We start from the raw sequence: 14,695 nt of genomic DNA on the forward strand, positions 1-14,695 counted from the left end.
GTCACCCTTTGGGATTTTGTGGTTTGATTGGATATCCTAAGTTCCTAACTCGCATCCAGATCTTCAGCGGCGTTTTCATGGCTTATTTTTTATTTTCGGGTCGATTATTTTTTTTCCTTCCAAACTTTTGATGAGTAATGCTATTTGGCCCAAAACAACTGACCAAATTGCATGGACCAAATGAAGTGGCATTGGGCCAAGACACTCAATTGATGGCTGCCACTTTCATTTTGTCTCACATTATTCTCCAAAATTTGTGTGTTACTTTGCTCTAATCAGTCAATTTAGGTAATTTTTCCGTCTCATGCCGACTTTTATAAATGAAAAATTTTGGAGATTTTTGTCGGCATAAGAAAAATACCACCTCCAAATTTTTGATGTAAGAATTGTGCTAAAAAATACCACTCCAAAATTTTTTCCAGAAGTGGTAAGAAAAAGTTAACTATTGGAACAATGTGACATAAATTAAATTTTGGAGAACAATGTGAGACAAAATGAAAGTGCAAGTGTAAAATGAGATATAGGTAATAGTTTGGAGAGCAAAAGGGCTATAAATAACACATCTAAAAAAATAAAGAGGCAAAAGGCTAACCTAGTTGACTTCAAGATACCAACCATAGCTTGGATTCTTTTCTTTTTCTTTGTTGTTTTTTTAAAGAAGAAAAAAGTTAAATTTCTGGAGAATAAGATAAGGTATGTTGAGCGATAGTATTACTTTCCAATAACGACCTGGGTATGTTGAGCAGCTTTTAGTTACCTTATTAAGAGTGGGATCAGAAACACCTAAGAAGTAGTATCAGATCATAATATTAAACGAATCATAAAGTTCCCTTCAAATTTAATCAAAGTATATGAAATTTAATATTAATGATAATTTTGGCGTTTCTTTTTTACTTTGATACATCTCAATCGTTTCTATGTAATCTAAAAGCTGAGAAACAACCTAAATAGCGACATTATGTAAAAAAAGAACCATCTCTACAAGTAAGGCCAGTATCATCTGTAATTAGAGCTCCAACTTGATTTCTGGGCTTTGAGCATCTCTGCAGTCTACAACCTTGTTTGGGATGTTGGTTGTAATAAGAGTTCCACCATTATAACCATCCATTAGCAACTTACCTATTTTTGATCTCCACTCGGAGCTATCACTTTCATTCTTCCTGTCATGCACAACTCTGTCACAGTACTTGAGCATCGTTCCCAAACCAGTATTGGGTACCCAACCATACTCCATTAGCACCTGAGCCTCACCTTCAGTCAAGTCTTCTCCAACCTTAATCAGTAGATCCAAAGGAATAAGATGCAGATAAAACAAAAACAGATATCTCACCTTCTAGAATGAATATATTAAACCATCTAAAACGATTAATTCTTCATTCATCCAAGTAAAAAATGCTTACAGCCGAACCCAGCTGGTAATATCAAAAATGAAATTCTGACCAAATACCCACAATCACTAAGGGTTAACAGAAAAAAATAAACTCAGCCAAAAAGCATATAGCAAAACATAACAAAGAGTATGCTCATACGCATTACATTATAGCATACCAAGTCACATATGTATTATAAACAAAAATGCACCATCACAGCAAACATGACCTGCCAGCTTTAACCCACCCAATGGGAGGCTGCTCCGCTGCGAAAACTCCCATGCTCCATAGACGTAGAACTACTAATGCTTCTAGGATTTTGGGACGAAGGGTTCTCAGTTATTAATGATCCTTTACATTGCTCCATACTTGGAGGTAGTCCTACCCCTCCAACTTGGGATGCCTCTAGACGGGTACTGGTTCATACGTTGGGCAAAAGAGGGCTCGGGAATATTTACCTCGGGCTAATCCCAAGGTGCTGAATCACTTCTTCAAGAACAAATGCAAAGGTAATATGAACCTGTGCTTAAATAGCTCAGGGTAGAGCATCACCTCCACTTCAGGTGAGTAGCTCAGTGATTCATTCTACCCAGGCAAAAGTCATGTCACCACATCCTCGGGAATCTCATATTGGTGCCTAAACTGGTCTAGTTCTGTGTCATCTTGTTCTCCAGTTTGTCTGGTTTCTGGGGTGGTTGTACTTAGCTCCAGTATCTACGGGAATTGGCTGGAACATACCGAGAAAAAGGCTCACTATCACTATCCTTAGGCACCTCGGCCTCTCCCTCAATCCCTTCCTCCTCGGCCTCCGCTTCGTCATCACTTTCCTAGTTGCTTCGTACCCACCACAATCTGATAGGAAACTCTCTGCTCAGCTATCTCCACCTAAATGCTCGGACCCGACATCGTCCTCATCTACATCTCTGTATTCCCTACTTGGTTCATCATCTAATTAAAGGTATTCCTAGATCAGGCCTCGTTCTCAAAATTTAACCAGTCATATATCACCAAACAACTCTACAATTAAGTTTTTCTGGATTAAACTGTGGCCTCTTTGAAGAACAGCCTACAAATTTGAAGTATAACAGCTAAAAAGACTCTCTGCCAAGAAGATGAGAAAGGAGGCTAGGGCAGGAATGGAACTTACAGGTCTAACGCACTCCCACAGGTGCACTGCTCAATATGATCCTCATTCCAATTCTTGGCTTCTCTGATGTCAACTCTAGGCATACTGAACTCTACAATTCCAAGTTCTCCAAGGTTCTAAAAATGGTGAGATTGCAAAAAATTGAAAGACTATGTAGACCATCACAACCATTCTGTTTGGTCGATTTATCACAAGATCATGCGATATGGCACTCAGCAGATGTTACACAGCTGAAGTGACTGCCCTCATTGCTTAGACACGCCGCCATCAATATGACACCGCCAGCAATCATTGCCTCTATTGAATGCTTTGCCTTTACACATTCTAAGGAAACCCCAACGCTACGTATCCACCCGATCCAATTCAAATTTTGAATAGGTAGGTGATCTGTCACCACTTCCCACTCCCGCCATGTGCCACCTTCTTTCTGCTTCCCAGGTTCAGACGACATGTCACCCGCTTGGTTAACTTCCAGCACGGCAAGGCTCCACCATTACTCGACTATCCACCCAATCCAATTCAAATTTTGAACGGGTAGGTGACCTGTCAACACTTCCCACTCCTGCCATGTGCCACCTTCTTTCCACTTCCCAGGTTCAGAAGACATATCACCCGCTTGGTTAACTTCCACCCCGGCAAGGCTCCACCATTACTTGACTATCAACTCCCTAAGTCTGCCTTGCCTTGTTAACAAAAAAATAAAAGGTCTGCCTTGCCTTCTTACCTGGGGGCTCTACCATTACAAGACGACTTGAGCAGACTCCACTGGCCAAACAATACTCAGAAAATCTCCAAGGGACATGCTGATCTGCTCAGCCAAAGCACCTTTTCAACTCAACACCATAATTTTGTGCTACTCCCCACCTATGTGTTCCTTGCCTAGCTGAACAGCCAATTAAGCTTCGCCAAGGATTTCATCATACCCTCATGATCATGTTCGACATAATCATGGAGGATATCCCATGGATATTGCAGGGAAATCTCAGTTCAAAAAGGGAAACATATGATCCAATCCCATGACTTGGAGTTCAAGGTAATATACAGCCAGGTTTAAGAGATCTCCCCAAGATATCTACCTTCTCTAAGAAAGAACTATTTCGTCCACAAGTGCCGTCTAAAAAAGGAAATTGAGGATATCCCCAAATCTCCACAAAGAATCGCATTTCTGTATATTTGGCTGGTGGTACAATTGACCACCTCAAGGGTTCACCTAATGGCAAAGAGCTTTACCTAGGTTCCAAGGAAGGACTTCACCGTAAAAAGATTGGAACAAATTCTTACAACATAGGCAGGCTTACTAAAACACTTGCGCATTGACTTTATAATCAATTCTTTTTTTGGTCAAATTATTATCAATATTTCAATACCATATCCATGGAAGGTCTTGTTTATAGACCTAAACTTTCAAACACATCCATTGATGGATTTACATTATGAATGTACATTCAGAATGTAATTTTATAGTGTACTGACCATTCCATTTACCACATCACAAGACATCATAAAAGCTCAGTTCTAAATTACTTTAATATAATAATATAAAAAATAAAAAAAACTTAAGTTGTTTGTAGTCATTTAATGGATTTATGTAAATGAGTATAAATGTCACTTAAGAGACCATTTTCCTCTACATATTGTAACTAAAATGATCTTAAATAGTTATGATAAATTTTTCAAATGTCAGTGAAGTGGGGTGAATTAAATTCAAGAAAAAATTGCAATTGGAAGTAAAGGTGTGGTATATTAGAGAGTGAGAGAGAGGTAACATAATTGTGAAAATGCAATTGAAGTGGCAAAAGTGTAAAAAAGCATAAAAGTGATGGAAAAATCACTAAAGGAGGAAAATTCTTCAAGTGGTTTCTACCGAACTGCTATATATATAAGGAGTATAGCAGGCTAAGTTTAAATATAGCATGTTTCAAGCTTTATCTACCACAGAACAGCTCACACTTGCAATAGGAGCATCAGGTTGGACAAACTAATTTTCAATGGCTGGCTAGCATACTAATAAACTAATGATACATAGATGTTAATCCAATAAACAAATGACTCAATTTTTTGACCCATATACCAGCAATCATCTCAAATGTGTTTTAAAATTATTACCATCAATGCTTTGTTCTCAATTAGGGAAATCCTGCTACAGCTGGTAAGCTTCATTGCAGTCACCAGCCGCTTGATCTGCCAGTCAATTGGTAGTGAATCTACTACCTCAAAGAAGTATGTTGCATAGCCATATTCAGGTCGTTCCAGCACAATTCTGCACTCAATTGATGATAAAATGTCAAAATCATCCAGCTCAAGTAGAGAAGATGGATCTTAAGAAAAATTCTGCAAATCATGCACCTATTATGTCTCACAAAGACAAATATAAATGATTGAAGGTCTCGGCACCAACCCCATTCAACAGGCCAATTTCTGAACTGCAGATATCGAGTCTGTAAAATAATAAAATATAATGGGACTTAATATAACCAGAAAGATAAAAGAAGCGTAAACAGATAAGAGCAGAAGGTAAGCGATTTGATGAAAAGTAGTATCATGCTGACCAATTGGTTATAAGAAACCAATTACCTGCTCCACAAGTGAAATTAGACAAGCCAAGCAATAACTTGCTCTTGAGCCCTTTGCACATCGTATCGGAGCAAGCTTCAAAAACGACTGGCGCTGTGAAAAAAGCTGTCCCAATGAAGCTAAAATTAGAAACACACACTAATGCAAATGGGCAAAGTGCCACATTAAATTGTTCGAGGAAATTTAAATACAGCTTAATGAATTTTAGAGCCTCTATTTCCAAGAAGTAGCCAACCATATGTTAATCAAAAGAGAATCTTCATATGAAAAAAAAAAAACAAAAAGAAAACAGAAAAAAAGAGAATCTGAAATCACTCTTACAGAACAGATATAACCAATTATAAAGTGGTATTGATTCAAAAACAGAACATCAACCAAAGCAAGCTCTTCATGTTGACCAAATAAGGAGGATAGGTTCTTAAGCTTTTCTACAAGATCATCAACTGAAAAAAGAAATTGTACAATACTGAAGACAAGGTATGCTCTCAAGGAAAAAACCAAAAGCCCAAAACCATCTTCCACCTACACCAAAGAAGCTAGCAAAATTTTCGAGACATCAACCGTTAAGAAACAGCAATCAATCTGAGAAAATAACACAAAATGAATTCTCCCTAAACTCTGACGACACAGATACCCAAAGAGATGCCCTGAAACAAACCCTCTCCCACAAATAATCCACTCGCTCACTGCTCAATTCCTCAAATATCTGTCTATTCCTTTATATCAGAACAGCCCAAATAATAGCCATAACTGCACATCTTCTCAGCACCAAACCCTCCAAAAAACTTTTTCTTGCAAAACAATGCCTCACATGTAGCTGGAATCACCCACCACACCTTGGCCTTCCTGAATAACCTTAACCAAAGAGTCAATGCTATCAGACAATGCAAAAAAAGATGATTCGCCCTCTCAGCATCTTTCTTGCACATCACACCAATGTAGAGAGAAAAAAAAAAAAAATTCCATTAAACCATATCAATTAGCTTTCCCATGAGCAAGAATCCAACTAAACACCCAAACCTTTGGAGGTACTTTGGTCTTCCATATTGTAGAAAAGGGAAGGAAATGAGAGTGGTATTCTCCTTTTGTAACCAACTCAGCTAATTCATGGTGGAAAACCCTAAAAAGTGAGTTGATTGGTTTTAAAAAACAGCTCTAAGACTTTCATCATTTTCCCTAGCAGCCACATGTATTTCACTTATCTCTGATTATTTCTTTTTCGATAACCTTATAAACTATTTCATATTATATAATGAACCTTCACTCATTAGTTAACTCAAACCTTGCATGTCATGTCTTTGCATATGTCAAATTAATGAAAAGTAGTAATGATTTTCGTATCAATCTTACAATGATTTCATAAGTTCCTCATCAAAATGATTCAAAATTTCACGCTACAAAAAAGCCACAAGAACTACACATGAAACTATTCTAACAAGGAAAAAATAGGAGCAAAGCATCATAATATTTTAATTGTTGCCAACCTTTGATATAACACCTTCAAGTTTTGTAAAGCTGTCTTCACAAAAAGACTCATCTAGAGGTTCATCACTCTCCGTCTCGCCATAAAGCTTGATTTCATTAACCAATACCCCCTTGTCAATTAATACCTGCCAGTTAGCATTTCAGGAGTCTTGATCAAAAAGTCACTGGAAGTACAACAATGAGAAACACGGAATACCTGCAAGAGTCCTGGAGCATCCTCCTCCAACGCAGTTTCAACGGAGTCCCTGCAAGTAATTTGTCAGAATGATCCCTAAGAAAGATGGGCGTAAAACTAGGTGGATAAATAATCTAAATAAACATAGCATACGTGGCAGTCTTTTTCCTTTTCCGTGGACGACTGGTACTTGCTGGCTTAGCAGATTCCAAGGCAATAGGGCTATACTTGAGGGAAGAAGGCACAATTTTGATAAAGCATCCATAGTCCTTAGACATGTGCACTTCAGAGTCCTCTCCTGATGCCAACAGATTCAACCGATCTCGCAGCCGCATATTGTCTACCTCATATTCATTAAGTTCATTGAAAACCATAGGTTCATTCTTTACAGGCAGTATGTTCAGGGAGAAGTTATCCCTAACATTTCTGCCCAGATTGTGGAAGTGACTATCGTCGAAAGGTTCCTCCTTCATTTTGACAGATGTTAACAAAGTTGAACAACACGCTTTACTTGTGCATGTTGGCACATCATCCTGTCCCCCACATGGACTTAACTCCATGGCAATAGAGGACATACCCTCAGATGAGCATATCCTGTCACTTTCAGAACTTTTTCTGACATCATTTGATTTAGTTAAATCAAGTGAACATCGATCAGTTGTAAGAGATGATCCAACAATCCTTTTATTTGGTGAACTGATCATAGAAGTTCTACAAACTGAAGCATTTCTTTCAGGAATGTCAAAAAGCTGACTGGTAGCCACTAAAGCTTTTCCACCGACAATACTATCTCTCTTTCCTTTACCGGCATGTTGTTGCATAAGGTCTTCCGACAATGGCCCAGCAACACCCTGCATTATACAATGTTAGAAGAAACTTTAATAATAGGAGATAAAATGTATTACAAGAATACTATTCTCAATTTTACCCTACTGAACCCACAGCTGAACTTAAAGAATTAGAAGAATTAGAAAGCAAAGCACCAAGTTTTGATTGATTGCTATTAGCTGATTTGTTTTTATGAGAAAAAAAAATTAATTTAATCAAACCATGATACAATATTGATCTCACTAGTAGCTGAACTGATCTCACTTGTAAAACCAGAGGATCCAGGTGTCATTTGAAATTGCCCATTAACAGGGTTTTCCTATAAATTGGGTTATACATGAGATGAAGACTATCACAGCCCGAGAATAGCCTCAAACTTCTAAATAACTCAATTCATTAATAAAATAAATGATTATAAAATTACCTCCAGAACTGCTTTTTCCAAACCCAAGAATTTCCTGCTGAATACCATAGAAAAACAAAATCAATGTATCCCTCTCTTTCCTGGAATATAAATTATACATAGTTTCAAACATGTGTGTATGCACAAATTTCACATTCTAAAACTAAAAAGACAAGAAAAACATGGAGAATTAAAATTTGCAATAATTTCTATAAAATGTGGGTACAATCTTTGTGTGTATTCTTTACAAGAATGAAATTCTTTGATTTGATGTCCAATGAGTTTTGATCTAAGAATGGCGAGCATGCGTTCTTGAATCGAATGGTGGAAACTTCAAATCTCCTTGAGTTATTCAACTTTGGAGGTGGAAGAATATGTAACAGGGCCTTGTGGAGAGCGTTGGAAGTCTTCAAGTCTTAGGGGTTTGCCTAGGCCAAAAGTTCTTTCTTTAAATAAAGGACGGATATTATAGGCAAAAGTGAGGTTCTTGCTTTGGAATCCCCACATTTGAATCCTTCGATTTGCGGGATTTGCCTTCGACTAAATTTGATTGGCTTCAATTTAATTCGATTTGATGGGGACTTGATTTATATTCATTTGGCCTCTTAGGTGTCGACACAAGTCGCCTTCTATGGGCTACATCAGTCAGCTTTGACTAGTCAAATAGTCAAACTTTTGAATTGTTGATTGTTGATCAAATTCAAGTGAATTTTATGTAACTAAAATTTGATGTCTACAATGTGTTTGTGCTTGTGCAATGAGAATGAATTTGAAAAGAAAAGTTGTGCCAAGACATAAAAATTATTAAAGAAAAAATGGCACCTTGATAGAAGTATCCTTTGCCGCTCCTTCAAGACAATATGGTCCAGATGATCAAAAGTAGAATTATCAGAGTTTTCACTTTTGACCTCAACTGCTGGAACAGGAGAACCAACCAAAGCATTCATACCATCTCCATATGAACTTGACAAGTTTTCAGAGTACGCACCCTTTACTTCAGCATGAACTTCTGATAGTGTAGGATTTTCAGGTTGAGAGCAAATATTGACATCAATTTTCTCGAGTTGAGCAACACCGATGTTAGATTCAGTACAATCTAGCTGCTCTGAAGCATTTACTTTTGCCCTATTGTAGTCACAATCACCAGGCATTTCCACATGTTGGCTGCATGCGTCAATTTGTAAACATTGATCAACTGAGGAATCTACTGCAGATTTACTGCATAAGAGTTCAGGTGTACCTCCCCTTTTTTCTTGTTCCAATAATTGAACTCCCACTTCTCTGGCAGCAAAAGGAAACAAGATAACATCCTGCATGCGTATTCTATTAACCAAACCAAAAAGGGAAAAGTAAAGAGGGGGGGGGGGGGGGGGGGGGGAAGGAACAAAGAATAGATGCCTACTCAAACTGCTTGCAATGAAATTAGTTCTAATCATATTCAAGTTGTAACTTGACTGCTTTTTTTTTTTTTTTTTCCATATATCAAATAAAACCTTTACAGCAGCAACCCCTTTTTCCAAAAGTGCTACCTGAAGTTGATTTTCAAATTCCGAGACCTTGCTTAAGTATCCTAGATCTCCCAGGGCATTACCGATATGGGATTCAGGGGTATCACAATCTCCCCTCCTTGTCACAGTATCTCACCTATACTTTTTGGAAATTCTAATTTCTAGTCAATTATCTTCTCAAGTCAAATTTCTAAGAGTTCCTTACTTTCATGGCATTCATCCACCACATTCTAACTGGATTCTCATAATTTTTTATAAATAATGCAATCAATAAATGAAATTGGTCGATAAAAAAAACCTAAGCATTACTAAGCCTCTCTCCCAACCAATCAAGACAATTTACTAAAATCTAGTAGCTCATATATTTAACATATAAACACAAATATACTTTTCTCCACATTCATCTAGCACTTGCAAAACTTTGTGAGTTTAGCCCAATCAAAACAATTTGCTAGAATCTAGTACCTCAAATAGGTTACCCATAAACACTGATATACTTTTCTCTGCATTCACCTAGCACTTGCAAAGACTCTGAATTTTGTACAATAATATAGCATATTACAGTAGCCATGATAACTTACCTAACATTAAATCCTAAAACCTTTCACAGCAGTACAATTTAATAGCTTTCTTAATTTCAGATGCTCACTATAAGCTTCCAATATGCATAATCTTAAATGTCACAAATAATTAAATTCTTTGAAACCAATATGCTCGTCACAATATTCATTCTATATTCTTTAAGTCATTATTCTCCACTAGATTCCTGATATGGATCATTAGTTTCATCTGCAAGAGATATTTTTCACGAGAACAAAATCATACATCAACCAATCACTGTATTATTCAATCATGACGCAACCACCGAAAATTTCATGCACAAAAGACAATCATCGATCAAGCACTAAAATAAGAAGAAAAAATATCAAATACAAACTTTTAACATCAATGGTTATAAACAAACTTCATTGTCCAGAACAGGGCCATTTGTTCTCTAAATGTTCCGGAAACTACTGTAAATTTCAGATGATATTGAATTTGACATCATACTATTGAACTCTAATTATACAAAGCTTGAAACTTTAACTTCTGCAAGACTAGGGGTGTGATTTGGATTGGAAAATCCGAATCCGACCGATTCCAATCCAAAAATGCCGAATTCCAAAAATTCCGAAAAAAATTGGATTGGAATTGGAATGTATCTGTAAATTCTGATCTGAAACTTTCCAAAGACATTCTGATTCGATATTTTTTAAATTATGCCAATTTATTCCGTATTTATATTAATATTATATCATTTATTTAGTTTTTTACTATATATTTCATTAATTTGTTATTTGTTTCAAACATACACATATATATATTAAAAAAAAATAACTAATACTATTAATATAAACATATGTGTATCATAATAACATAAATGCTAACAAAAGCACCCAGTACGTGTAATTACTAATTTTTTTTGTTTGTTTTTACTAATAACAAAAGTAATGTGAAGATTCCGATTTTTTATCTGAAAATTTCAAATTTTTATCTGAAAGTTCCGAAAATGTGATATTTCGAAAAAATCCGAAAATTCCAAGAAATCTGAAAATTCCGAATTGGAATGAGATGTTGAAATTCCGATTTTTTGGAATAGAAATTTCATTCCGAAATTTTTTGGATTAGAATTGAAACACCCTATTTCCGATCCGATTTGTCCGAAACACACCCCTATGGCAAGACTTTAGGAACTTTCAATAGTCACAATAAAAATAATTGGAACTATAATAAAAATGAAACCCAGAAAAAATAAATTACTTGTGAGTCACAGACTTCATCATCTTCTTCTTTAACAGCAGCATCAATAAGGCACCTGCATGCCCAAAGACAAAGCTTCCACCACTAACCCCAAAATATTATTGGCATATTTCAAACAAAAGAAAAAAAAAAAACAAGAAGTTGGAAACAAGGAGCTCACTTAGATTTTTGCTTATTGGCCAGTAACAGCTTACGGCGTCGTATTAATGGAACATAGTCAAGCTCATCCGACCAACCAGTATCATCAAATTTACAGTCGGATTTGGGCGAATTTGCAGCCATTTTTGGGAGATTCTCTTGCAGTTCAGTTGGGCTAATCAATTGCCATAACATATGGATCGAATCGAACCTGTAAGAAATCACCCATTGGGCTCTTTCAAAAACTGTGGCGCAGGTGAGCAGATTCGAGTAAATTGATATGGAAACTAAACATGAAAAAGGTTTCAGAATTTAGAGTTCAATGGCAGAGTAAAGTAAGCTAGGGTTTGGAATGTGGGAGAGAGTGAAGAAGGCGCACACCATATGGCGCCACACGAGAGAATTCAAGCGCAAAGTATTTAGCGCTTGCCGCTCGATGGCAGATATTGACACGCCACCAAATTTGCTCAATTACCCACTTTATTATTTTGGGTTTTTTTTTTTTTAAAGTCCAATAGCAAAAAATGGATGATTACACGGCCTACCTGCTACAGTAAAATACTGTAGTAGTCCACTCTTTAAAAGACTTGAATTATGTGTGAGAAAAACCATTAAAATGAATCAAAATTATAAGAGCAAATTACATTTTAATACTTTAACTATATATTGTATTTTAATTTAGTACCTTAATTTTTAAAAGTTGTATTTTCATACATCAACTTTCATTTCGTGTCAATTTCATACTTCTGTTACATATTCCGTTAAAAATGCCGTTATCTATGATGTGGCAGTGACGTGGCATACATGGACCCTACCACTAAGTATTGACATGGCTTCTAATAATAACCACATAGATGTAAAATAATAACCACATGGCTTCAATCCAACATGAAAGGGCAAATTTTGCTGAGTTAATTACATTTACACCCCCTGAGGTTTATCGTCTTTTCACATACACCCCATGGGGTTTCAACAATTACACATGCACCTCCTGAGGTTTCAAAACTGTTGCATATAACCCCCTATAGTATGACGAAAAATAATGAGAAATTATGTAAAATGGTATGTTAAAGGGTTAAATAGCCTAATAAGATTACTCAAGGTTAAGGTCCAACCTCAATACAAATATTTTCTTTTTTTTTATTTATTTTTTTCTCTTGTAGGGGGTATATGCAATAGTTTTCTCTTGTAGGGGAGTATATGCAATAGTTTTCTCTTGTAGGTCCATCTAGCACTTGCTGCTGCATGTACAACCATATTGCAGCTGCGTGGCTTCCATTGACAGGAGTAAGAATGGAACCGCATGCCGATGGTTTTGACATCATTGTTTTTAGGCGAACTAAATTTATACATGTTCATTTTTTTTTTTTTTGCAAAATGATACAAGGGTATATTATCATTGTTAAAACCAAGGTATTAAATTTTAAAATTTTTGACGAAAATTTCGTTTTTTTAGAGTTCTGAAATCGAACCACATATTTAACAATTTTTCGTGAAGATTTCGCCAAAATTTTTGAAATTTTCAAAATTTCGGTGAAATTTACTGAAATTTATCAAAATTTTTGAAATTTTTATATTTTCTATTTTCTCCAACTTCGAAAATTCACCAAAAATAACTCGAGACTCCAAATAATTCACCGAAAAATTTTACGGACTCGTATTGATGAGTATTAATTTCCTATGACCTCAAAATAGTCAAATTACTTTCAAAAAATTATGAAAAATCCTACTCTCATAATTTAATTCCGAAAAAAGTAATAATCGTCAAATTCTTAAATTTTCCTTTTCTAAAATACATTTCCACACAACTAAGCTCTAGAACCACAACCAAAAGTTCTAAATTAGTTAGAATAAACTTAAGGAAATTTCTAATTCTTTTAAAAAAACCTTAAAACAAGTTTGAAAAATTTAAGTAACAAAAATTATCATAAGCCAAAATTTGGGTTGTTACACTCAATAAAGAAAAAGCTTGGCTGGGTGAGAGGCACGGGAAAAAAGGAAGGAAAGAAAAAAAAAAAAAAAAAAGACTGAAGAGAGAGGCACGAGGAAAAAAAGTAAGGAAAGACAAAAAAAAAACGGAAGGGGGTTTAGGGCCTTTGAGCAATTGGAAATAAAAAAAAAAGTTTGGAGTTTCGTTTAGTTATTTTAAATCCTAAACTGTAATATATTTATATATATAAAATAATTAAAAATATCATAAAGAGCCTAAAACCTAATATCCTAAAGAATATAAAGTATATGAGGTTTAATGCATAAATTATAGAGTATAAAGAGTATTAGGGTATATAGAGTATATAGAGTATTAGGATTTAGATTTTAGTGTATAATTAAATTATAGAGTATAAAGAATATACTAATTTTATTTATTTATTATACTAATTTTATTTAACAGTATTTGCTCCAGCGCATATTATATTCACTTTATATCACATTAGACCTACTATATAATTTGGTTTTTTCAATATTTTTTATCAATTTAGTAGATAATATGTTAAATAAATATATAGTAAAGTTTCATTAAAAAATTTCGTATTATGATAGCAATTTTCGTCGTTTCCGTCTAATTTTTGTCGAAATTTAAAAATTTTCGAAATTTTCATCTAAATTTCCGTCAAAATTGTCAACGAAATTTTCTCGAAATCCAAAATTTAATTCCTTAGTTAAAACATAAATGGGTGGTAATAAATTGTTATTGTTAAACAATAACAATAAAGTTGTCACTAACAAATAGTAACAACCACATTCCGAACCAAATTAAAAAATTGCAACTGTCTATTAGAGAAATGTCACTGTTATACAATAACAATAACATAAAACCATTAGTCATCCCCACCCAACCCACCCACCCACCCACCCCTTTGTCTCTCTCCTTGTTAGAGGATTGTCACTATCCATCAGAGAATTGTCTTTGTCTAACCGTGGCAATAACAGAAAATCAAATTTTAAACCATAAAAAAACATAAAAATCATAGTAACATGTTGTCATTATCAAACAGTAACAATAACATGTTGTTATTTCCAAGTAGTCGCAATATATAACAAGTTGTTACTGCCAAACAGTAACACTATATAACACAGTAACAATAACATGTTGCTATTGCCAAGCAGTAGCAATATATAACATATTGTTACTGCCGAACAGTAACTATATAAAGCTTAACCTTTTGTAATGTCTCTTCCACTTCACCAACATCCAAGATCATTTCTTTGAGTAAATGGAAATTCAAGTTCGACAATAACTTAGTCAAAAGTTAATTTGAGCAGAAT

General features: G+C 35.2%; 1 protein-coding gene across 8 annotated transcripts; it reads right to left on the minus strand.

The window, feature by feature from the left end:
• Positions 1–826: 826 nt before the first annotated feature.
• LOC147283704 (uncharacterized) lies at positions 827–11,858 on the minus strand. 8 transcript variants are annotated; one of them, XM_086244853.1, is made up of 12 exons: positions 11,451–11,858; positions 11,291–11,345; positions 8,971–9,292; positions 8,805–8,895; positions 8,004–8,037; positions 6,905–7,602; positions 6,773–6,821; positions 6,576–6,701; positions 5,092–5,196; positions 4,864–4,955; positions 4,624–4,777; positions 827–1,273 (listed from the first exon to the last, which is right to left on the minus strand). In XM_086244853.1, the coding sequence occupies exons 1-12, from the start codon at positions 11,621–11,623 to the stop codon at positions 1,007–1,009; spliced, it is 2,166 nt and encodes a 721-aa protein (XP_086100979.1). In that variant the 5' UTR covers positions 11,624–11,858; the 3' UTR covers positions 827–1,006. The 8 variants fall into 8 exon arrangements, 7 of the variants coding, with proteins under 7 accessions (XP_086100979.1, XP_086100978.1, XP_086100981.1 ...); XM_086244852.1 differs by having other exon boundaries at positions 8,004–8,040; XM_086244855.1 differs by having other exon boundaries at positions 8,004–8,040; positions 8,805–9,263.
• Between the last annotated feature and the right edge of the window lie 2,837 nt (positions 11,859–14,695).

The sequence above is a fragment of the Dryas octopetala genome, chromosome 5 (assembly GCF_963921425.1).
Source record: "Dryas octopetala chromosome 5, drDryOcto1.1, whole genome shotgun sequence".
NCBI lineage: Eukaryota > Viridiplantae > Streptophyta > Magnoliopsida > Rosales > Rosaceae > Dryas > Dryas octopetala.